The sequence below is a fragment of the Miscanthus floridulus genome, chromosome 11 (assembly GCF_019320115.1).
Source record: "Miscanthus floridulus cultivar M001 chromosome 11, ASM1932011v1, whole genome shotgun sequence".
NCBI classification, from domain to species: domain Eukaryota; kingdom Viridiplantae; phylum Streptophyta; class Magnoliopsida; order Poales; family Poaceae; genus Miscanthus; species Miscanthus floridulus.
In genome coordinates this window covers 30,317,206-30,343,510 of record NC_089590.1, presented here as the reverse complement: position 1 = coordinate 30,343,510, position 26,305 = coordinate 30,317,206, and the positions used below count along the sequence as shown (strand labels likewise).

Here is a 26,305-nt window from a genome sequence, read left to right as displayed (position 1 = left end):
CCTTCTTCAGGAGGCACTCGTTGTTCATGTATCGGTTGTGCTTGTTGAGAAGATTGTGGCATCTCATGATGCACTTGCTCGGTACGAGCTAGAGAAGGTTGTGGCATCTCATCAGGCACATGCTCGATAGGAGGCAGGGAAGAATGTGGCATCTCAGGAATGTGGGGGTCATGAGACGGTGAAAATATCTCCCCGTCCTCAACAACTCGCTCCAAATTTGGGAGAGAGGGAGGCGGCGAAGAAGCAGTCAATATAATGTCCCGTTTGTGCCAGAGGATGAACTGCCCCATAACGTCTCCGAGTAACACCAGCCCCTCAGGAGTTGCATAGTCTATCCTCCACTGCATGAACTCGGGCTTCACTGTATGCACCTCGAGCCTAGTGTAGTCCGGCAGTATCTTATTATTGTGGTGTAAGCCACCGGGAGGATGTGCAACACCCGTTGCCACCTCCATCACAGTGTTCTGCCGGCTACTGAGAAACACCAAGGTGCAACTAGTAAGTTCTCGTATGAGATCGACTGAGGTTGTGGCTGCAGTGGAACCTTGGCTGCTAGGAACTTTCAGAGGGCTGGTAACTAATGCCACTTCTCCTGGTGGCGTCACTAATATGCGTGGCTCCGTAGACATTCCTTGCTCCTCCAGCGCCTTCGCAACTAGAGCCTTCACTTGGAGCTCAAGACTAGTCTCCCGGTCTCGGCCATGTTTCTTGTACATGTGCCTGTCCTCTTCGAATCCTTGCTTCCAGGTCATCCTTTTCCCTAGCCCCCTGGTGCGGCCTGTGTGCTCCTTGTTTCCTAAGCCAAGGCTAAGCTCGTCCCTCTCTCTAGAAGGATTGAATGAGCCTGTCTCTTTGTCTTCAGCATATTTCAGTATCCTTGATACCGCCTCTTGGGTCTCCGGCTTATCAAACTTAAGATTACTGCCGGATGGTTCTATACTCCTCGCATATATCTAGTTCCTTGAGCGTACCTTCAACTTCATCACATCGATATTCCCAGCAGCTGCGGCCTCTTCATCCATCTTCCTAAACTGCTCTTCCTTGGCATAGTAGCCACCGGGGCCTAGATGATGGTGGTGTTTGTTCCTCTTCGCTAGCTCGGTGTTACGAGCACTGAGCTCCAATGCCTCCGCTGAAGTCTTCTGAGCCACGAGCTCCTCCCATTGACTAGGAGTTATTTTGCCAAACTCGTTGAAGGGAGTTAACCCCTTTTGGATATACTTCGTGTTAAGCTCCGACCTCCAACGTCGAAATGACTCTCCCATCATCCTGATAGCATTTTTTTAACCAATTCGTGCTTACCCTCCGGAAATCTAAAATTGACCTTCAGCTGCATATCCTATAGTGCATTCTTTATGTTCTCTGGTACCTCTTTCCAGTTAGGGATTGCTGGGTTCAATTTATCTCTTACTAGGGCCCCGATCGCATTACGGAATCATCCTCTTAATTCCTTCGGCTCAAGGATCTCCCCTGCTGGCCCAACCTCCGTTATCACATAGCAAGCCTTATCTGGATATAGATTTCCTTTTCTATCCCCTCGTTTCCTCTTAGGCTTGGTAGTCATGGTTGTGTCTTGAGTTTGTGTAGCAGAGGCATCGTGATCCGTCTCTGTGGTTGTTGCCTCTGCTCTCCTTTCCTCTACTCCGTCTTGTCCAGCGAGATGTCACGAACGTCGATGTCGTCTTTTCTGAGTTTCAGGAGGGACCTGTATATAGGACATGTCAAAGTGTTAGCAGAGGTAACACAGCCAAAGCTTTAGCAAAATTTACAAGCTAAGGCTTCTTCCCTACCTCCTTGTTTGGGTCAAAATCCTTGTCCAAATCTTCCTCTGTTGGCCTCCTTCTTGCTTTAGGTGGGAAAGGATCCTCGGGACTTTCATATCCCTCTTCTGACTCATCATCCTCTTCTTCTTCGCCTTCAGCAGCCTCTCCTTCAGGGCCTTCCTCCTCGTCACACTCCTCCTGAGTAAGCATCACTTCTAGATCCTTTTCTACCTCGTTATCGAACTGTTCCTGAGTAAGCTGGTCCTCTAGTGCTTGCTCCTCAAGGGTTGGTTGCTCATCATGCTCGGGGCATCGAGCTGCACGGTCTATTGTTCGTGACCTTATTTCGCGCTTTGTTCTAAAAGATGCAAGAAAGTGTGCTTTAGGTACGCGAGAAGGTATAAGAAATCAAAAAGGTCTATAAACCAAAGTAGTCCTATAAAACAATAATATAAAAAAACGAGAAGTAGCAGTGGTAGAGGCCTCAGAAACATGTCAATCATCATCTGATCTTGAACTTGGAGCATCAAGGCATCATAACAGAGAAGAGAGAAGGTAATGTAGGGGCGGCTGCTAATGATGCCAAGTTCCTCACAAGTTCTTGATCATCAGCTCATATTCCATATAATGTATGGACTTAGACAATTTCATCATCGGCAAAACAAAGGAGGGGAGAGGAGAGGGAAGATTTGGTAAAAAAAAGCAACATCTGCTTAACAAACACAGAGAGGAAAAGGTGTAAAAACAAGCAGCTGCTGCTTCCCAAACATAGAGGATAGGAAATATGGCAAAAATAGAGGAGAGGGGAGATTTGGTAAAAAACAACAGCTACTGCTTCCAAAAAAAAGCAACAGCTGCCATACTGCCATCAGAAGTAGTAGACAATAGTAGTAGGGAACCTGTTATCTAAAAAAAGTAAGCAAGAACAGAAATATACTGTGTAAGTCTATAAATAACAAGGTGTAGATAAGCAAGAACATGCACTTATATAGAGAACAGAAATATACTGCCATCAGAAGTAGTAGGTAAATGTGCTAAACTCATAGAACATGCGCTTATATAGAGAACAGTCACAATAAACTGTATAAAAGAAGAAAAAGAATGTGTAGCAATGCCGCTGTGTTAGATTATTTGGTCAAACCGTTACAAAAATCTGAGTCATAATTTGATTTGACCAGAAAACATTTATCATTTGTAAGTAGATTGAAGAGCATCATCTACAGATGGAACTCGAATGTTTTACAACTTCACTGAAACCATGGAAAATGATGTCAAGGTTATGTTGTCATAAAATAAACAATAAGAGATACAAGATTCGAGTTATAATTTGAATTCATCTGAAAATATTGATTATTTAAAAGATTGGAGAACGTCATCTAACAGCTGGAAAATGGTGTCAAGGTTACGTTTTCATTTAAAAAAGGGCACTAGTGGGCACTGGTCATTCATGAGTTGTGGACTCAGGTCTGGTTATTCTTCTACTGCTATTGTCTGGATTCAGTTCCATGGGAATCTAGAACAATTGCATCATTACCCTTAAATTTCTACTTTTCACCAGAGCCTTTGATTAGTCAAATATTTTTTTCCTCAAATGCGCAGAACTGCACATTATAGTATTAGAAAAGGAATAAAAATGTCCACACAAGGAAAGCTAAGACAAAGGGTAGAGGATGGAAAGGGAAAGGAATTAGAAAATGGGAAAACACTACTCCTGGCCTCTCATGACTGGCCACACAGGTGGAAAAAAGCTACTGCCACAAAAAAGATAAGTTTGTGTAATTGGTGGTAGTATTTATATATAGCATACCAAACTGTAAGTGCTGAGCTGGAATGTTGATTTTGATTTTTATGCATGGTATTGTTTCAGATCGTGGTACCTTGTCATCACTGGCAAGGCTCACTAATGTCTGACGTGCGACTCAAGAGCAAGACCCTTCGAAATGTATGAATCCATGACAAGTCAAAGTCATACCGCCTGGCTTTTTTTACTGTGTCCATATGTTTCCTTAATTTGTTGATTCTGGTTTCCAAACAAAGTCATACTGTATTTAATAGTTGTTTCTTCAGACAAAGGGATGGCCATAGGCCATATTTGTGTGCTAGTGCAAACTAAATACATGGCATCAGAAACTGACCTTAATTTTTTGATTTCTGAGATGTTACTTTTCTGTTGACTACATTAGTAAAACAAAAATGAAATATAAATATGCTTGCAACCATATAGAGATCAGTTCTGTAGGGGCTGTTTGCTTTGTTTTTAGGCATTGTTGCCTGGTACGAGCTGTGTACCCAGTCATCTAATTTTGAATGCCCCTAAACCCTTGGCAGTATGACTAGTATTTAGTAAACCAAACTGTAAATGCTACTGGAATGTTGGTTTTGATTTTTGTGCATGGTATCTTTTCAGATCGTGGTAGGCTGTCATCACTCATCACTGGCGGGGCTCCCTAATGTCTGATGTGCCTCTCAAGAGCAAGACCTTGTGAAATGGATTATCCATCACAAGTCTGTTGGTGGTGGCTTCTTGTAGAGCTTCTGCTATTAAAATCCTTTATTTTGCAGTTCACTTTGATCATCTTGGGATGTGTGTTTTGTATTGTCTGAGTCTTGGGTGGAGCCAAACTTCATCCGAATCAAAGCCCTGATTTCAGAGCAAGAATTGTAGAATGAAAATGAACCAAGAGAGACTTAGCAAGAATGTGTTTCAGTCGAATATTCCAGGCTTATTTCAGTGTTTAGTTGTTGTTTAGTTAATGCTCCATTCAGGTTCAGCTACATGGAATTGGATTGTGTGGAGTCTCTGTCATTGCCCTTTCCTGAATATTTAACATTTACATTCAGTGTTGTGTTGGTTGGCGTCGACAAGTGGTTTACATGTTCTGTTAAAAGGGTGGTGACAGTAATTAACATGAATATCTTCTTTACTTTCCTTCGTTCAATGATGACTTTTAAGCACCTGCCATGCCATCTATATTATTTAGCTGCTCTGGGAGTTGAAGCATATATTTGTCAGACGGGCAGTGGAATTTGTATGATAAATTGTGAGTCCAGATGATTGATATAGCTCACTAGATGGATTATCTGGCATCAAAATTATTCCTGTGACTAAGGTAAGACTTTTTTTGAGAGATGTTTTAAATTGAAAACTATGAAATGTATCATGCCTGGTTTACATCATAGATGAGTGTCGTCTGAGTTTACATGGGCTTGGAATTGTTTCCTTCATGGTAAGCTGGCTGTACAGTATTGGACTGTTCTTCTCCATAGAGATGGAAGATTTGGGCTTTAGTGGCAAATTCGAATATTCCGGCGCACAAGACCTCCATTTGCTTTAGAATTTTAGTTCCAGGGCAAAGAAGTCCTGCCTTATATTATATCGAGATAATGTGACCTTTTTTAAAAGAACCAGCAAGGACTTTGCCGTATTTATATTAATAATAATAAAGTAGAAATGATATGGAACCAAGCAATTCTAAACTTGGGTTCTTTCATCATGCAGACATTTTGTGTTTTTTTTAAATCTACATATATCAAAGAACGTTTGCACCATGTTCTTCCTTAACATGGTCTGATCAAAGCAACATTTTTTTGACAGATTTGCAACCCTGTTTACTAGTTTATATTACTTGTACTGTCCTTATTGTCTACATGTGCATCAGCTTTAAGGCCATCTGACTAATCATTCCGTATAGCATTTTTGTGAGTTTATACCACACATGGAAATGAAGGTGTTTGGTCGGTGTGACAAATTCTATGTTTGGTGGGGTACCTAGTTCTAGTTGTTTTGCTCGCCTGACGATCCTCTCGAGCAACCTCCCATGACCCATCAGCTCAGCAAAAATTTCTGTAACGGAGGGATAATAGGTAGATGGAAATGACAGAGTAATTTGGCACTGATCTCTGTAGCAAAAGCACGAAGGATGCCTTGAAATGCATATAGTTCAAAACTAACTTTCAATTTATTAGATTAGATGATCCTGAAGCCATATGCTAGCAGAGAATCTCTAAGTTATCATCCACACTAGATATATGAAAATGTCTCATCAAATATTTCAGTATGTTTGATGGAAATAGCAGCAAGGATGAAGAAATACTTTTTCTTTAATTCATGAACACATGATAAACAAACTTCTTTTCATGGGAGCAAGGTGCATATATGGCTACAAGAAGAATCAGAACAGGGCACTAACTAGTAATTGTGTGCAGAAGCCCCCAAAACTCAAAGTGATTACACCAAAGCAAGGCAACAAAGTAATATGGACAAAAGAAAAATGATGAATACCTGAAAACGAGTCGTCGGCGTGCGGGGGAGGGCGTCGGGGGCTGGGCGCGGGACGCCGAGGGTCGACGCATGGGGGCGGGCGCTGGGGACCGGGTGCGGGTGTCGGCGTGCGGGGGCGGGCGCCGGGGGCCGAGCGCGGGACGCCGGGGTCGGCCGGTGCGCGGGGGAGGACACCGGGGCCGGGCACAGGACGCCGGGGGTCGGCGCGCGGGGGCGGGCGCCGGGGGCCGGGTGCGGGACACCGAGCTCCGGGGGATGGGTGCGGGACACCGAGCGCCGGGCGCCGGGGGCGGGCGAGGGCGCGGGGGTGGGCACGGGACTGACGGCGGAAACCCTAGGCGCGCGGGCAGCCTAACGGCGTCGGTGGAAGAAGACAGTGCCCAGACTGACTCCCGTGCATCGGTTCTCCTATTTATACTCCCTCCTATTTGTAGGGACGGTTCCTGATCTAGCCGCCCCTACAAATCCATTTGTAGGGGCGGTTCCTGATCTAGCCGCCCCTACAAATGCATTTGGTCAAATAAAAAAACAACACTTTGACTCTAGTATTATGAACTCTAAATGACTTCAAATTGAAAAGTTTTGCTCCCCAAGTTTGTTAAACGAATCAATATCTACAATTGTTGTTTTGGTCAACTTTCCATTTGAGAAAGTTTGGACGGTTCAAATTTGTGAATTTTAAATTTCAACGCCTACAAACTAGTTTTCGGAACCCTAGGTTATCTCAAATTGAAAAGTTTTGAATACCAAGTTTGTTCAGCTCATCAAGATCTACAATACTTATATAGTCCATTTTTTCATTTGAGAAAGTTTGAACAAAATATAGTTCAAATTTTATAAGTGTGTGACATAGTTTCAGAAAGTCTATATGAGATTCAAGAATTTGTGACTAGTGTTTGACTAAACTTTCTCAAATGGGAAAATGAGATATGTAACAATTGTAGATCTTGCTGAGATGATCAAACTTGGTATTCAGAGTTTTTTCATCTGAGGTCATGTAGTGTCTCATTTGAGCAAGTTTGACCAAGTCAAATTTGGTCAAATGAAAAAACAACACTTTGACTCTAGTATTATGAACTCTAAATTACTTCAAATTGAAAAGTTTTGAATACCAAGTTTGTTAAACGAATCAATATCTACAATTGTTGTTTTGGTCAACTTTCCATTTGAGAAAGTTTGGACGGTTCAAATTTGTGAATTTTAAATTTCAACGCCTATAAACTAGTTTTCGGAACCCTAGGTTATCTCAAATTAAAAAGTTTTGAATACCAAGTTTGTTCAGCTCATCAAGATCTACAATACTTATATAGTCCATTTTTTCATTTGAGAAAGTTTGAACAAAATGTAGTTCAAATTTCACAAGTGTGTGACATAGTTTCAGAAAGTCTATATTAGATTCAAGAATTTGTGACTAGTGTTTGATAAAACTTTCTCAAATGGGATAATGAGCTATGTAACAATTGTAGATCTTGCTGAGATGATCAAACTTGATATTCAGAGTTTTTTCATCTGAGGTCATGTAGTGTCTCATTTGAGCAAGTTTGACCAAGTCAAATTTGGTCAAATGAAAAAACAACACTTTGACTCTAGTATTATGAACTCTAAATGACTTCTGGATGTTGCAATAGAGTGGATGTTCAAATAGAGTCATCTAGATGTTGCAAAGGGTAGTCTCACACACATGCATAAAATGTAGTCTCACACACATACAAAAATATGTAGTCTTACACACGTACATAAATATATAGTCTCACACGCATGCATAAATGAAGCCTTACAAACACACACTTACACAAACACTCCACGTTCAACAACTAGCTAGCCTGCTGTAACGACTTTCCCCTTGACACCTTTTCGTTCCCATGGTATTATATCTTTGGGGAGGTTCTTTTCCATAACACTGATCTTCTTAGGAAAGTCTATGAATAACGGCATCTCATCATAGTTATTGTAAGCTTCAACATCGTCCATGCCATCAACTCCAATAATGTGTTGTTTCTCGGAGGCAACCACGTGCTTTGTCTTCTTCTTCGGGGGGAGGTTACTTTGTGGGTCAGACATATAGAAAACTTGTGCGACACGTGAAGCGAGCACCCAAGGGTCATCTTGGTAGCCTAGATTCTCGAGGTCCAGGACTCTCAATCTGATCTTGTTCAGTTGGTGTTGTTTGATCCAGCGGCATCGAAATAGGGCCACCGTTATATCCCTTCCATAGTCAAGTTCCCATATCTCTTCAATGATACCAAAGTATTGGATCTTTCACCCCAATCCATCGAGAGCCTCTATTCGAACGCCGCTGTTTTGGTTCACATATTTACTATCCTTTGCGTGGGTATAGTACATGTACCCATTGATGTCATAAGCATTCCAAGATGTCACTTGTCTCGATGGCCCCTCCGCCAACCTACTGATGGTAATAGAGTCTATGGTTTCTTCAGGCGGTATGTTTTGGTCCTTCAACCATATAGTTAGTCATTGCTTGTGCTGTTTCATGACCCAATCATCCGAATGGCCATTTCTCTCCGCCATAATAATAGCCAAGTGTTCATCAATATACGGTTGCATCAGTTGTGTACTCTGCAAGACACTGTAATGCGCCCGACTCACCTCTTTGTAATCATGGTCGATGAACACTTTTCTACCACTAGTGCCCTTCCTAGCCAGCCTACCCTTGTGACAAGAATCGGGTTTACCAATCCCTTTCTGTACTTTTAGGTACTCTTGACAGCACTCGACGACTTCTTCAATACTATAACCCTCTATCATGGAGCCCTCTGGGTATGCTCGATTATGCACGTATCGACTTAAAACCGACATGAACCGCTCATCGGACCACATTTCATGCAAGTAGCAAGGGCCAAGCGCCTGTATCTGATGAACCATCTGAATCATGAGATGTGGCATTATATCAAAAAAAGTAGGAGGTAAACACATCTCCAGTTGGTTTTGTGTCTCCACCACAAATTTATGTAGGTCACTCAGCTCTTCCTTGCCAATCGTCTTCTGTGAGATCTTCAAAAAGAAGTAGCATATGCGGGTGATGGCCATTTTCAAGAACTCTAGCTTTATAGCCCTGATTGCAATAGGTAGAAACACTGTCAGCATCACATGGCAATCATGAGCCTTGCAGTGTGTTATTGACAAGTCCTTCATCGACACTAGCTTCTTCACATTTGCTGAAAACCTAGTCGAGACTTTGATCCCCCTCAGGAAAGTGCATATAGCTCTCTTCTCGTCTGGTGTTAGGTTGAAGCACGCCACGGGCAGAGTGTATTTTCCATTAGCCTCAGGTATCGGGTGAAGCTGTGGCATCATGTTTAGCTACACCATGTCTTTCCGTGCTTTCAGACCATCCTTTGACTTGCCTGTGTCCATCAAGGTAGCAATGAGACTCTCAAAGACATTCTTCTGCACATGCATAGCATCAATGGCATGGGGGACCTCCAAGTCTGGCCAATAAGGCAGATACTAAAAGAAGATCGATTGTTTCTTGAAAGGTACGCCTTCGATAGGAGGTGTGCTTCTATCTCTGTTCATCCCATCCGGATTCTTCTTTCCATAGACGACACGTATGTTTTTCACAATTCTGTACACATGTTCTCCGTTATGACGTCTCTCCAGAGGGGGTTTAATCTCTGGGGCGTTGTCATAAAATCTAAAGAACAATTTGCTGCGGTACTTGTGACTTGTCTTTAAGAAGCGTCGGTTCCTTAGGTAAACTATCTTCTTGGATGCATCCAGGTAAACCCATCTAGTACCATCCAAGCAAACCAAGCATCCCGTCTTCCCTTTGATCTGTCCAGACAAAGCAAACAGCGCGGGATAATCATTGGTAGTAACAAATATTATTGCTCTACATATGAAGTCCTCCTTTCAGAACGCATCGTACATCTGCTCCCCATGCCTCCATAGTCTCTCCATTTCTTGCATCAAGGGCTCGAGGAACACGTCTATATCAATGCCTAGTTGTTTAGGGCCAGAAATAAGAATAGTGAGGAGAAGGTACTTTCTCTTCTGACACAACCATGTTGGGATGTTGTACATGGTCAAGATCACTGGCCATGTGCTGTGGTTGCTCATCCTCTCATTGAAGGGATTCATTCCATCGGTGCTCAGGCCAAACCGTACATTCCTTGGGTCATTGCTGAATTCTTTGTGCTTCTCATCAAACCTTTGCCACTGACTACAATCAGCCGGGTGTGCAATCTTATCATCATCCACCTTGCGCTCATCATCCCACCATGTCATGAGTGCAGCTTCTTTAGGGTTTAGGAACATACGTCTCAAGCGGTCGGTCACTGGCAGGTACCACATTACCAGGGCAGAAATTCTTCTCTGCTTTGCATCGTTGCCTAATGGAGTGTCCTCTGGGGGCTGAGATTCTTGTACCACCTTTTTTGTACCCTTCTTATTCCTCTTTTTCCCCGTGGATGGTTCGTCCCCACCGTAAAGGTCATTGTTCTTGTACCGGCTGGCCCCACACCGGGGACATTTATCCAATGACTTGAACGTTTCACCACGAAAAAGTATACAGTGGTTGGGGCATGCATGTATTTTTTCAACCCCCATTGTCAATGGACTTATGATCTTCTTCGCTTGGTATGTGTTGGCGGGAACTGAGTTTGGTTGTGGCAGCACCCATGACAGAAGATGCAATAGATCATTGAAACTACAGTCTGACTAGCCATACTTAGCCTTCAGGATGAGCAGCTCAAGCATGAAACGTAGCAATGTCCAATGTGTCAGACAACCCTTTTCAACACCATACACAGTCTCCTTCGATGCTTTTGTCACTCTTTCCAAATTTTCTAGACCTTTCGGGCTATTTAGTAAAATCTCTGGTCCAAGGGTTCGAATCATGTCATCTAAATCATCTTCAACTCCGACACGTGCTCCACCATCATTATTGGCACCACCTTTGTCGTTACCATCCCAACCACCAGCATCACCACCTTGTTCATTGCCAAACTCGAAATCCATTTGTGCATCAAGCTCGGCTGAATATTGGGACAGGGATTCTATGGTTTCATCGTCATATTCCTCCTCATCCTCGTCGTTAACAATAACCGTTTCACCATGATGAATCCACACTGTGTAGTCCTCAACAAATCCTCATATAATCAAATGTGATCTGATGATAGTCACATTTGTCCATGCCATACGGTTCTTGCAATCTTTACAGGGGCAAATAATTGTATCCTTATTCTCTTTCAATGTCGTTGCATGCTTCGTTGCGGCTTCAATAAATTTATCCACCTCTTCACGGAAACCTGCCTTGAACCTTAACGAACCATACATCCAAGAGTTCTTGTACTCCATCTTTTACAACAACAACAAAACAAACATTAAAGGACTACTTATTCAGATATATATAAAAATTAATCAAAGTAATAATTATTTGAGAATAATTGTATATACCTCAGATATATATGAATATAAATCTAATATAATTACATGAAGCATACAAACACACCATGGTAGAGGAAAATTAATTAATGGCCCATTTATCCATAAATAATTAAAATACATATTTATTGATTACAATAAACAATTTCAAAGACAACAATTAGCAATAATTATACTTTACCCAATATCTTTCGTACAAATCCTAGTCCAATTTTATCAAACATAAATTTACAAAAACGAAATTAATAAAAAAAACCAAACCCTAGATCTAGATCACATGTACATGAAACATCCATAAAACTAACTAATGGTTCACTAAAATCAAGAAACATGGACCAAATAAGGGTATGGTCTTGTTCCCCTCCCTAATTTACCCTAGTACATTTAAAAGTTGGGTCTAATTTGCTCATAAATAGCTCAAGCACCATAGAAGAGAGAGAAAAATAAAACTCTAATTATTCACTAATCAACTATTAAAACTTCAAAAAAAAAGTGTGGAATAGCATTTTCTTACCTTTTACAACCTCTCCACCAAAGGATTTGCGACCAAAACCTTCCCCCCTTAGTAGAGCAATTTTTGGGAGGTGCCCAAGGCCTCCCCACCTTTCTTTCACGGGTTGGAGTGAGTGACCCGAGGAGGAAGAAGGTGCTGCCTCAGTTTTATATGTGGGCCATTTGTAGGGGCGGTTGGTGATTGAGCCGCCCCTACAAATAGGAGCTATAAATACGGGGCCATTTTTAGGGGCGGCTCAATCACCAGCCGCCCCTACAAATAGAATTTCCAGGAGCGGCTGGTGATTGAGCCGCCCCTACAAATCAGACCCTATTTGTAGGGGCGGCTCGTAACACCAGCCGCCCCTGCTGTTCCATTTGTAGGGACGGCTGATGTCTGGGTACCCGAGCACGCCACTGTAGGGGCGGCTCCATCACCAGCCGCCCCTACAAAAAAAATTGATCCGTTGCTAACAATCGTTTTCTACGTAGTGATCTACCTAAGGTGCTCCACATGGACAGTGAATTAGTCGCACCCAAACATCCTTTTGTACATACTAGGACCTTCTCACACTAGATGCCATCGGTGTTAGTCCTAATGTCGATGATACAGAATCTTCCATCAATCTAGGACATGAGTCCTCTCGGAGATGCTCTTTCCAGTATTTCTTTTCTTGGTACGTACGTATGTGTGAGCTGTTGCTTGGGCAACCTTGTAAATTTTGTATTATAAATACCATTTAAATGTGCTCATGGATTATAGCTGTTGTTAGTGTTAATATAGTTATTATTTTCAAAAAGATAAATTCATTGCACAAGTCCGTATTGTGCAATTTATCATTGGTTTTAATATTCAAGATACTATCTTTGATTTAGCACTCATGTCAAATTTAAATTTCCTATCACAGCCACCCTGTTTGATATTTTTTTGTCACGTGTAGATTCATGGAGCCTGTACCCATAACTACTTATAGGTACCGCCATCGTAGCGGCTTTTTTCACATAGCCCTAGAAATTGAATTGTTTGTAACACTAATGGCTTCATTAGGCCAATCTCAGTGGAGAGATTCATTACGCTGTTTTCAAGACATGCTTATGTGGCAGCTCATTAAATGCAAATGAAACACCCACTAAGGCTGGCCTTAAACTAAACAAGTGTCATCATTTCCAAAGTATTAATTGTCATTTCATGGAAATATTTGACATCGAAGGCCAAATGGGTCTAAAAAATATCAACTTGATCTCTTGCGGCATGAAGTCCACATCTGCCTCTATATATGACACCGTACCTACTCACCTTGACAACTGGAGCAACATTGATTGTGTGGTTTAGTTGGTGCAATAGTGTTCTCTGAAGTAAAGAGAGGTGCCATCATGGCGTTGCGCAAGAAAAAGTCAATATGGTACAGATGATCATTTGATATCCAAGTCATCATTATGCCTAATTTACAACTCAAGCCAACCCAAATTGATAAATAGAGCTAGTACTTCGGCAAAATTTAGATTGTAGATCTCTAGATTGATAAACTTAGCAAAGACGTTTCACTAGACATGTTAACTACTTACAAAATTGTGCATCTAAATTTAAAAATAAATTCAGAAAAATCTGTGCCTATATTGATCATTCATGACGCATGTATGGAGTCCTAGGATCAACATTGGCACCTATAATGCTAGCAAATCACATTGATGGACATGCTGGATAGTAGGGGGTTGGAAGAGTTTGAGGTTAAAGAACAGGGCAAAAAGTGTAGTCGATTGATTTTGATCAACTGAGCCTCTGAATTGGTTCTGATGATCTTATATATAAACCCGGGGTGGTCGTATCTCTGTAGAAAACATGTCATACGTAATTTACAAATTTGTCACAAGATCGGACCAGTTTTCATTTAGATTAGCTCAGAACCTCAACGAACAAGCAAAACAGACCTTTCATTAAACGAACCTTTCACAATCATTTGGATGTACTGTAGCAAAGCCCTTCCCATATTTGATATGCCTGCTCAGCTTGCCTCGTCAGTGGCTTCGTGCATGTTGGGTCAATGGTAGCCACGTTCTTAGTCATAATTCATGTTGGACCAGCCAACAACTCTATACAAAAATAATTTTTAGAAAGCCTCATATTTCTTTCAAGCATGGTTTTTGAGGCGTTGTGGCATCCTGTGGCGCTGGGGGTATGCCTGGACACCTTCTAGGCGACACCTAGGCGATATGGCATAACTAAAACCTAGTGGCGTCCTGCGGCGCCTAGGTGATCTAGGCAATGCCTCAAAAACCATGCTTTCAAGAACGGTCTAATTAGGAAACCGTTAGTAACTATCTATGGGAGCACTGTAGGTTATAAACCGCCATAGAAATACATTTGTTGGGGTGGTTCTATTAAGTAAACCGTCACTGAAAATATATATCTATTTTTAATGATGGTTCGTTTAAGAGAACCGCTTATGAAAAAATGATTTTTAGAGACGGTTGCTTATGTCAACCGTCTCTGAACATAGGTGATTTCTAGGGACGGTTAACTTAAGTCAACCACCCTTAAAAATAGCTAGAGCACAAATAAATTAATAACTTTTTCGAACGAAGTAGGATGAAATTTATATCAAATTTATAGAGCTCAATGAGATCTAAAACTTTGTAGTTGATGAAATTTTTATTCGAGATCGTTTAAGGGAGGGCCCAAATATATATATTAAGTTCATTAGTAGATGATCGTAACCATTCTATCTAAATAAATTAACGGTTCACAACCACTTTGGCTTGTCTCTTCAGTGGGCCTCAGCATGGTCACAGGGTCAATGATAGTCATGCCCTTTTCATAACTCATGTTCGAGCAGCCAACAAGAACATTCCTATTTAATACCATTAATGACTTTGGCCTTATCATCGTTCATTTGGCCTCTCATATCCCACTAGAGATCCTATCACTGTCGTTCTACAAATCACCATCACAATAATACAAATCACACCATCTTCCTGCAAAAGTGTTCCACATCAAGGTGGGCCAGTCTGACCAAAACTTCCAATTATGTGGAGGTCGTTCTCACACCATAACAGGTAACAACTTTCTAACACCTTCCTGTATTAACACTTCTGGAATCTTGGATGTTGTACCCATAACTATTAATGGGTAGCACCCTCCTATCATTCCTTTTTATATAGCACTAGCCATCAAAATGTTTGTAAGTCCTATGATAAAATGAAATTGCTACTAAGTACTAATCCTTCAGCAAAATTTACTAAACAAATATATAATTCTAAATTTAAAAAACAAAATGATTTACCACATCCAATAGATTTTGCAGGCATCAATTAAATCTAAAAAGATTTTTATTTCTAGAACTTTCTAATTCATCCTATTTTACAGAAACTAAATTATGTAAATATATATTTAATCTATTGCCTCCATGCAATTACTAGAAGATAGTAAACATCCAATATAAATAAATTAACGGTTCACAGCCATTTGGGTATAGCATAGCAAAGCCCTTCCATATTTGATATAACTTCTGGGCTTTTCTCTTTAGTGGTCCTCATGCATGGTCACTGGGTCAATAATAGCCTTGCCCTTTTCATAATTCATGTTCGAGCACCCAACAAGAACATCCCTATTTTAATAGCTTGTAGGACTTTGGTCTCACCACCGTCATCTAGCCTCTCATATCCCACTAAATATCCTATCACTGTCGTTCTACAAACCTCCGCCACAATAAATTACCACTACTACATAAATGATTTTAGGAGGCAGTGCTCAAATATTAACGGAGGCGGGCACAAAATTCGATCGCCTCCTAAAATGCTAGGCTATTAATGGAGGCGGTCATTTTTATTTACTAAGGCAGTGACGTTTGCCCGCTTCATAAAATCGATTTATGGAGGCGGGCGCCTTAAGACAACCGCCTACAAAAATAGCCTATTTTCGGAGACGAGCGTTAAGGTGCCCGCCTCCATAAATCTATTTTCGGAGGCAGACACACTATAAGGCCCTCCTCCGAAAAAGGCTGAGGCCCAACAAGCCCAGTCGAAACCCGATAGTTGTCTTCGCTATAAATATAGGAAGTTAGGGTTCTCCTTCACTTAGTCTCCCTCTCTCTTCCTATCCCTCTCCCTCCTCAGCCAAGAGCGGCCTCTCTCTCCCTCTACTCCAAGCGTCGCGGCCCCTCTACCTCTCTTCCTTCTCCTCCCTCCACTGGCCAAGGGAGGCCCTCTCCCTCCTAGATCCGGCGGGTGGCAGGCCTCCCCCTCCCTCCGACGGCCGTCCCTCTCCCTCCAATAGCAAAGGGCGGCTCTCCCTCCTTCCCTCCTAGATCTGGTGGCATAGGGAGGCTCCCCTCCCTCCCTCCCAAATCTGGCGCCGTAGTGTGGCTCTCCCTCCCTCCTTCTCAGATCCGGTGGGTGGTAGCCTCCCCCTCCCTCCCAAGGCGGCCCCTCTCCCTCCGGTGGTGAAGCTCCCTCCCTCCCCATCGATGGTACCATAGGGAGCAGTAGCAGTAGCTGGCGAGCACAGGAGCAGTAGCAGCAGTGGATGCATGCCCTACCCCACCACGAAGCTCCTGGTGGCGCGGATCTTCGTTGGTTTCCGGCGATGGCGCTAGACGCGCGGACTCCGACAGTGACACGTTCTCTAACACATCGGGGCTCAGGATCTACCATCGGGGCTCGGGATTCAGCGTCGGTGCTCGCGAATCTATCATCGAGGCTTGTGGATCCGGTGTTGGGAGCCAGTGGGCTCGCTACCGGGCTCAAAAATGGGTTTGCCAATGGGCTTCTACTGTTTTTATTCTTTTAATCCATTTTCGCAGGCGGGCAAGGTACCATGCCCTCCTCCATTAACAGATTAACCGAAGCGGGCAATTTAACCGCCTTCGTAGGTCACGATTAACCGTGACCTTTGATTGGAGGCAGTTGCTTTGCCCGCCTCCATTTAATCATTTTTGCCCGCCTCCAATTACGTGCAGGCCGTTCTCACACCATACCTACTGATGGGTAATACTTTCCTAACACCCTCCTGTATTGACACTTCTGGAATCTTGGATGTTGTACCCATAGCTACTGATGGGTAGCACCCTCCTATCATTCCTTTTCATATAGCACTAGCCATCAAAATGTTTGTAAGACCTACGATTAAATTAAAATGCTGCAAAGTACTAATCATTCAGCAGAATTGTAACAGTGAGGATGTATCCAATTGGACATTGTAAATAAGCTTTTGAGTCAATCAGTTAACCAATAGGAAAAGAAAAAATAAATACCCCCTCCCCAAATCATGGGAAAGCTGCCCTGCCATGTTCAGGCAGACAGTAGGCCCACTGGGGGAGCCTTTCAGACGCCAAACTGGGTGCTGGCCCCCCTTGTCTACTCTCATGTCCTTGATTTGTTCACCAAGCTTGGTTATATTATATGGAGAAACTACTAATACTCTTTATATAAAGATCAAAAGTAGATTGTTTTGTAGATATATATTGCACAAATACAAAGCATTTGCATCAACAACATGCAAGAAAAATATACATTGGTTTTCCTTAACAATTTAGCCCCCCCCTAATTAATCCCCACGCTCCGCCACTGAGTAGGCCCTTTCTTTCCAACTGTTGTTGGTAATCTTTCATGTATGTTCAACACTAGTTACGTACACAAAGAAAATTTATGAAACAAATTTGTCATTCTAAATTCATAAAATAAAAGGATTTACCACATCTAGTACATCGTGCATGCATCAATTAAATCTAAATCGATTTTTATTTCTAGAACTTAATTATTCATCCTATTTTAGAGAAATTAAATTAAGTAAATATATATTTAGCTATTGCCTCCATGCAATTACTAGAAGATAGTAACCATCCAACATAAATAAATTAATGGTTCACAGCCATTTGGGTATAGCATAGCAAAACCCTTCCATATTTGATATAACTTTTGGGCTTGTCTCTTCAGTCATCCTCATGCATGGTCACTAGGTCAATAATAGCCATGGCCTTTCCATAATTCATATTCGAGCACCCAACAAAGACCATCCCTTTTTAATAGCTTGTAGGACTTTGGTCTCATCACCGTCATCTAGCCTCTCATATCCCACTAAATATTCTATCACTGTCGTTCTACAAACCTCTGCCACAATAAATTACCACTACTATACAAATGATTTTAGGAGGCAGTGCTCAAATATTAACAGAGGCGAGCACATAATCTGATCGACTCCTAAAATGCTTGGCTATTAATGGAGGCAGTCATTTTTATTTACTGAGGCGGTGACGTTTGCCCGCCTCATAAAATCAATTTACGGAGGCGAGCACCTTAAGACAACCGCCAAAAAAATAGCCTATTTTTAGAGGCATTCGTCTTAAGGTGCCCACCTCCATAAATCTATTTTTAGAGGTGGAAACACTATCAGGCCCACCTCCGAAAAAGGCCGAGGCCCAACAAGCCCAGTCGAGACCCGATAGCCGTCTTCGCTATAAATACAGGAAGTTAGGGTTTCTCCTTCACTTAGTCTCCTTCTCTCTTCCTCTCCCTCTCCCTCCATAGCCAAGAGCAGCCTCTCTCCCTCTACTCTGAGCATCGTGGGCCCTCTCCCTCTATTCCTTCTCCTCCCTCCATAGGCCAAGGGAGGCCCTCTCCCTCCTAGATCCGGTAGGTGGCAGGCCTCCCCCACCCTCGGGTGGCCGTCCCTCTCCCTCCAGCAGCATAGGGTGGCTCACCCTCCCTCCCTCCCTCCCAGATCTAGCGCTGCAGGGTGGCTCTCCTTCCCTCCCTCCTAGATCCGATGGGTGGCAGCCTCGCCCTCCCTCCCAAGGCCGCCCCTCTCCCTCCAGTGGCGAAGCTCCCTCCCTCGCCGCCGATGGTAGCACAGGGAGTAGTAGCAGCAACTGGCGAGCACAGGAGCAGTAGCAGCAGGGGATCCACGCCCTACCCCACCACGAAGCTCCTGGTGGCGCAGATCTTCGTGGGTTTCCAGCGGCGGCACTAGACCCGGGGACTCCGGCTATGGCACATACTCCAACATGTCGTTGCTAAGGATCCACCATCGAGGCTCGGGATCGGGCATCGGTGATTGTGAATCTGGCATCGGAGCTTGTGGATCTGGCGTTGGGAGCCAGTGGGCTCGCTAGCGGGCTCAAAAATGGGTTCGCCAATGGGCTTCGACCCTTATTTATTCTTTTAATCCATTTTCACAGGCGGGCAAGGTACAACGCCCTCCTCCATTAATAGATTAACCAAAGAGGGCAATTTAACAGCCTTCGTAGGTCACGATTAACCGTGACCTTTGATTGGAGGCGGTTGCTTTGCCCGCCTCCAATAAGATTCCTATAGTAGTGTACATCATGTTCCTGCAAAGGTGTTCCACATCAAGGTGAGCTAGTCTGACCAAAACCTCCAATTTTGTGCAGGCCGTTCTCACACCATACCTACTGATGGGTAATACCTTCTTAACACCCTCCAGTATTGACACTTCTGGAATCTTGGATGTTGTACCCATAGCTACTGATGGGTGGCACCCTCCTATCATTCCTTTTCATATAGCACTAGCCATCGAAATGTTTGTAAGACCTCCGATTAAATTAAATTGTTGCAAAGTACTAATCATTCAGCATAATTGTAACAGTAAGGATGTATCCTATTGGATATTGTAAATAAGCTTTTGAATCAATCAGTTAACCAATAAGAAAAAAAAAGAAATACCCCCCCGCCCCAAATCATGTGAGAGCTGCCCTGCCTTGTTCGGGCAGACAGGAGGCCCACTGGCAGAGCCTCTCAGAGGCCAAACTGGGTGCTGGCCCCCCTTGTTTACTCTCATGTCCTTGATTTGTTAACTAGGCTAGGTTATATTATATGGAGAAACTACTAGTATTCTTTATACAAAGATCAAAAGTAGATTGGTTTGTAGATATATATTGCACAAATACAAAGCATTTGCATCAACAACATGCAAAAAAATATACATTGATTTTCCTTAACAATTTAGCCCCCCCTAATTAATCCCCACGCTCCGCCACTGAGTAGGCCCTTTCTTTCTATATGTTGTTGGTAATCTTTCATGTATGTTCAACACAGGTTACGTACACAAAGAAAAATTATGAAACAAATTTGTCATTCTTCATAAAATATAAGGATTTACCATAACCAGTACATCATGCATGCATCAATTAAATCTAAATAATTTTTTATTTCTAGAACTTTATTATTAATGCTATTTTAGAAAAATTAAATTAAATTAATATATATATATTATCTATTACCTCCATGCAATTAGTAGATGATCGTAACCATCCGATCTAAACAAATTAATAGTTCACAGCCATTTGAGTGTAGCATAGCAAAGCCCTTCTATATTTGATATAACTTCTAGGCTTGTGTCTTTAGTGGTCCTCGTGCATGGTTGCTGGGTCAATAATAGCCATGCCCTTTTTATAATTCATGTTTGAGCAGCCAACAAGAATTTCCCTATTTAATAGCTTCCAGGACTTTGGTCTCATCACCGTCATCCAGCATGTCATATCCCACTAAATATCTACAAACCGCCGCTGCAATAAATTACATCATCTTCCTGCAAAGGTATTCCACATCAAGGTGAGCTAGTCTGACCAAAACCTCCAACTATGTGCAGGTCATTCTCACACAATGACTACTGATGGGTAACACCTTCCTGTATTGAGACTTCTAGAATCTTGGATGTTGTACCCATAGCTAGTGATGGGTAGCACCCTCCTATCATTCCTTTTCATATAGAGCCATCGAAATGTTTGTAAGACCTACGATTAAATTAAAATGTTGCAAAGTACTAATCATTCAGCAGAATTTTAACAGTGAGGATGTATCCAATTGGACATTGTAAATAAGCTTTTGAGTCAATCAGTTAACCAATAAGAAAAGAAAAAAGAAGTACCCACCCCCCCAAATGACGGGAGAGCTGCCCTGCCATGTTTGGGTAGATAGTAGGCCCTCTAGGGGAGCCTTTGAGAGGCCAAACTGGGTGTTGGCCCCCCTTGTCTACTCTCATGTCCTTGATTTGTTCACCAAGCTAGGTTATATTATATGGAGAAACTACTAGTATTCTTTATACAAAGATCAAAAGTAGATAGTTTTGTAGATATATACTGCACAAATACAAAGCATTTGCATCAACAACATGCAAAAAAATATATATTGGTTTTCCTTAACAATTTAGCACATCCAGTACATCATGCATGCATCAATTAAATCTAAATAGATTTTTATTTCTAGAACTTATTATTCATCCTATTTTAGAGAAATTAAATTAAGTAAATATATATTTAGCTATTGCCTCCATGCAATTACTAGAAGATAGTAACCATCCAATATAAATAAATTAATGGTTCACAGCAATTTGAGAATAGCATAGCAAAGCCCTTCCATATTTGAAATAACTTCTGGGCTTGTCTCTTCATGCGTCGTCATGCATGGTCACTGGGTCAATAATAGCCCTGCCCTTTTCGTAATTCATATTCGAGCACCCAACAAAGAACATCCCTTTTTTAATAGCTTGTAGGACTTTGGTCTCATCACCGTCATCTAGCCTCTCATATCCCACAAAATATTCTATCACTGTCGTTCTACAAACCTTCGCCACAATAAATTACCACTACTACACAAATGATTTTAGGAGGCAATGCTCAAATATTAACGGAGGCGGGCATAAAATCTGATCGACTCCTAAAATGCTGGGCTATTAACGAAGGCGGTCATTTTTATTTACTGAGCCGGTGACGTTTGCCCGCCTCGTAAAATCGATTTACGGAGGCGGGCACCTTAAGACAACCGCCTAAAAATAGCCTATTTTCGAAGGTGGTTGTTTTAAGGGCCCCACCTCCATAAATATATTTTTGGAGGCAGACACACTATAAGGCCCACCTCTAAAAAAGGCCAAGGCCCAACAAGCCTAGTCAAGACCCGATAGCCATCTTCGCTATAAATATAGGAAGTTAGGGTTTCTCCTTCACTTAGTCTCCCTCTCTCTTCCTCTCCCTCTCCGTCCTTAGCCAAGAGTAGACTCTCTCCCTCTACTCTGAGTGTCATGGCCCCTCTCCCTTTCTTCCTTCTCCTCCCTCCATAGGCCACGGGAGGCCCTCTCCCTCCTAGATCCAGCAGGAAGCGGGCCTTCTCCTCACTCCGGCGGCCGTCTATGGGGGTATGGCCCCCAAGACTTGGGCCGCACCATCGGAGGTGGCCCAGCCCACAAGATCAAGGCGTACACGGCGCTGCTCAGCGTGCACCGCAAGACATTGTATAGTACCAAATAGGCTACTTTACTTGTAACCCTGTCCCTCCAGACTATATAAGGAGAGGTAGGGGTCCCCTAGCAGACACGATCCATCTAGATCCATACATCATGTATTCAATACAATACAACAAAGACACAGGACGTAGGGTATTACGTCGATCAGACGGCCCGAACCTGTCTAAATCGCTGTCTCTGCGCCTTGTGTCACCATCTGGTTCCTGATTACACGCATCCCCACCGACAAATCTACCATCGTGGGATACCCCTCAGTGGACTACCGAGCATCTTTTATCGACAGTTGGCGCGCCAGGTAGGGGTGTGCGCTTGATCCATGGCGAGCCAGATGGACCTCAAATCAACAACGCGTTCTTGTCGTCAATCTCGTGGAGATCCATCCCGGACCACGACGACAATTCATCGCTGCTACACCAGCCCCTGCGATAGCAGATCCGATCTCAGAACCACCTCCGAGGTCGTCTTCACCAACAACTCACCACCGCTGCTCTCGTCAGTCCTCGTCGATGACTCACAGCCGCCGCTGCAATGGTTGGCCCTCGTCGATGACTCGCCGCTGATGCTCTCGTCAGCCCTCGTCGACAACCCACCGTTGCTGCTCTCGTCAGCCCTCGCCGACCACTCACCGCCGCTGCCCTCATCAGCCCTCGTCATTGACTCACCACTGCTGCCCTCGGCGGCCTTCGCCGATAGCCTTCACCGACAGCCTTCACCAACATCTTTCACTGATGTCCCTCACCATTGACTCGTCATCATCGCTCGGCGTCCTTCGCCGACATCCTTCACCGACGTCTCTCGCCGTCGACTCGTCGTCACCGCTCAGCGGCCTTCGCCGACATCTTTCGTCGATGTCCCTCGCTGTCGACTTGGCGTCACCGCTCGGCGTCCTTCGCCGACATCCTTCACCAATGTCTCTCGCCATCGACTCGTCGTCACCGCTCGGTGGCCTTCACCGATGTCCCTCGTCGTCAACTCGTCATCACCGCTCGGCGGCCTTCGTCGACATCCTTTGCCGATGTCCCTCACCGTCGACTCATCGTCACCTCTCGATGGCCTTCGCCGACATCCTTCACCGACGTCTCTCGCCGTCGACTCGTCATCACCCCTCGGCAGCCTTCACCGACATCCCTCATCGACATCTTTCGCTGACGTCCCTCGCCATCGACTCGTCGTCACCGCTCAACGGCCTTCGCCGATGTCCCTCGCTGTCGACTCGTCATCACCGCTTGGCGGCCTTTGCTGACATCTTTCGCCGACATCTCTCATCATCGACTCGTCGTTACCGCTCGATGGCCTTCGTCGACATCCTTCGCCGACGTCCCTCGCCGTTGACTCGTCATCACTGCTCGGCGGCCTTCGCCGACATCTTTCGCCGACGTCCCTCGCCGTCGACTTGTCGTCAACGCTCAGCGTCCTTCGCCAACATCCTTTGCCGACGTCTCTCGTCGTCGACTCATCGTCACCGCTCGGCGGCCTTCGCCGACATCTTTTGCTGACGGCCCTCGCCGACATGTTTCGCCGATGTCCCTCGCCGTTGACTCATCGTCACCGCTCGGCGACCTTCATCGACATCTTTCGCCGACGTCCCTTGCCATTGACTCGTCGTCACCACTCAGCGGCCTTCGCCGACATCCCTCGCCGTTGACTCGTCGTTACCGCTCGGTGGCCTTCACCGACATCTTTTGCCGATGTCCCTTGCCATCGACTCATCGTCACTGCTCGTCGGCCTTCGCCGACATCTTTCGCCGACGTCCCTCATCGTCAACTCGTTGTCACCGCTCGATGGCCTTTGCCGACATCTTTTGCTGACGTCTCTCGCTGTCGACTTGTTGTCACTGCTCGACGGCACCCTTCACTAACGCCCCTCGCCATTGTCTCGTCATCATTACTCGGCGACCCTCACTGACATCCCACGTCGCCGCCGAGCTGCAAGCGAGCTACCCACGTCACCGACCAGATAACGCCATACGCCGTTGACCAGACATTCTGTCTAAAGCTAAGTCACGTTTTAATATTCTTCTAAATATTCTCTAATCTCCGTATATCGTCATAATGTTTCTCTGAACTATTTTCTCCATGTTTGCTCTCCAAATGATTTTTTGAACCCTCGAACAGTCATATTGATGCTCGGACGCCTCCAGAGACGGCCCTATCTCCGACTCCTCCCTACACATGCTACGGGCTCCGTGCTCTGCGTTATGGGTGGTCGGCAGTGGCTCCTTGGTCACGCCTGTTCCTCCTACACGTGCACGGGCTCCGCGCTCGATGTTATGGACTATGGGCTAGCTAGGGCTAGAGACTCAGCTACACACTAACTGTTCAGGCGGTTTATATTAAACATAAATATATTTTCACGCCAACTGATCGCCGAACTGCATACGCCGTTTCATCACCATTGCTGATTTTTCTCTGGAGTTTATTTATTTGTACATCATGTACTACATGTTCTACATGTTTGTATTGTAGGATCGTCGTCCAGGTGATCGAACCACCTGGTGCTCGGGCTTCTCCACTGATCAACTGGTCGGACCACTTGGTTCATGGACTCCATCGCCGACCAGTTGAATGGACTGTTCGCCGGTTGCTTCTACTCAATGTTCACTTCACCGCCGACGAGTCGACCAGAATGTTCGTTGCTCGTGCTTCATCGCCAGTTACGTCGGTTACTCCTTGGCCCTCAGATTCTTCATGCTCAAGGACTAATTGGGCACACTTCACCGCACGGACATCGTCAGCTACGTCGGTGCTCGGACATCGCTGCCTATGCCGAGGACTCCTCGGTGCTCGGTCATCGCCAGCGACGCTGAGGACTCCTTGCTCCTCAGTGCTCAGACATCGCCAGCAATGCCAAGGACTCCTCGCTCCTTGGTGCTCGGTCATCGCCAGTGATGCCTTGGACTCCTCGCTCCTTGGTGCTCGGTCATCGCCAGCGACGCCGGGGACTCCTCGTTCCTCGGTGCTTGGTCATCACCAGCGATGTCAGGGACTCCACGCTCCTCGGTGCTCAGACATCGCCAGCGACACCGAGGACTCCTCGCTCCTCGGTGCTCAGTCATCGCCAGCGATGCCAGGGACTCCTCGCTCCTCGGTGCTCGGTCATCGCCAATGACGCTGGGGACTCCATGCTCCTTGGTGCTCGGACATCACCAGCAACGCCGGGGACTCTTCGCTCCTCGGTGCTCGGTTATCGCCAACGACGCTAGGGACTCCTCGCTCCTCGGTGCTCGGACATCACCAGCGACGCCGGGGACTCTTCGCTCCTCGGTGCTCGGTTATCACCAACGATGCCGGGGACTCCTCGCTCCTCGGTGCTCGGACCTCACCACCTACGCCGGGGACTCACCACTACTGCCCTCGGCGGCCTTCGCCGACAGCCTTCGCCGACATCTTTTGCCGATGTCCCTCGCCGTCGACTCGTCGTCATCGCTCGGCGTCCTTCGCCAACATCCTTCACCAACGTCTCTCGCCGTCGACTTGTCGTCACCGCTCGGCGGCCTTCGCCGACATCCTTCGCCGATGTCCCTCGCCGTCGACTTGGCGTCACCGCTCAGTGGCCTTCGCCGACATCTTTCGTCGATGTCCCTCGCTGTCGACTTGGCGTCACCGCTCGGCGTCCTTCGCCGACATCCTTCACCGATGTCTCTCGCCGTCGACTCGTCGTCACCGCTCGGTGGCCTTCACCGATGTCCCTCGTCGTCAACTCGTCATCACCGCTCGGCGGCCTTCGTCGACATCCTTTGCCGATGTCCCTCACCGTCGACTCATCGTCACCTCTCGATGGCCTTCGCCGACATCCTTCACCGACGTCTCTCACCGTCGACTCGTCATCACCCCTCGGAAGCCTTCACCGACAGCCCTCATCGACATTTTTCGCCGACGTCCCTCGCCATCGACTCGTCATCACCGCTCAACGGCCTTCGCCGATGTCCCTCGCTGTCGACTCGTCATCACCGCTTGGCGGCCTTTGCTGACATCTTTCGCCGACATCTCTCATCATCGACTCGTCGTTACCGCTCGATGGCCTTCGTCGACATCCTTCGCCGACGTCCCTCGCCGTTGACTCGTCATCACTGCTCGGCGGCCTTCGCCGACATCTTTCGCCGACGTCCC

At 45.0% G+C, this 26,305-nt stretch overlaps 1 protein-coding gene across 1 annotated transcript; it reads left to right on the top strand.

Annotated features, from left to right (window-relative positions):
- The first annotated feature begins 22,511 nt into the window (after positions 1–22,511).
- Positions 22,512–22,940, top strand: LOC136491750 (uncharacterized). The gene has a single exon (XM_066487996.1). It carries the CDS (start codon positions 22,512–22,514, stop codon positions 22,938–22,940), a length of 429 nt encoding a protein of 142 aa, XP_066344093.1.
- The last annotated feature ends 3,365 nt before the right edge of the window (positions 22,941–26,305 follow it).

Coding starts and splice junctions, on each gene's coding strand:
- LOC136491750 (XM_066487996.1), top strand. CDS start 22,512: ATGGCGAGCCAGATGGACCTCAAATCAACAACGCGTTCTTGTCGTCAA.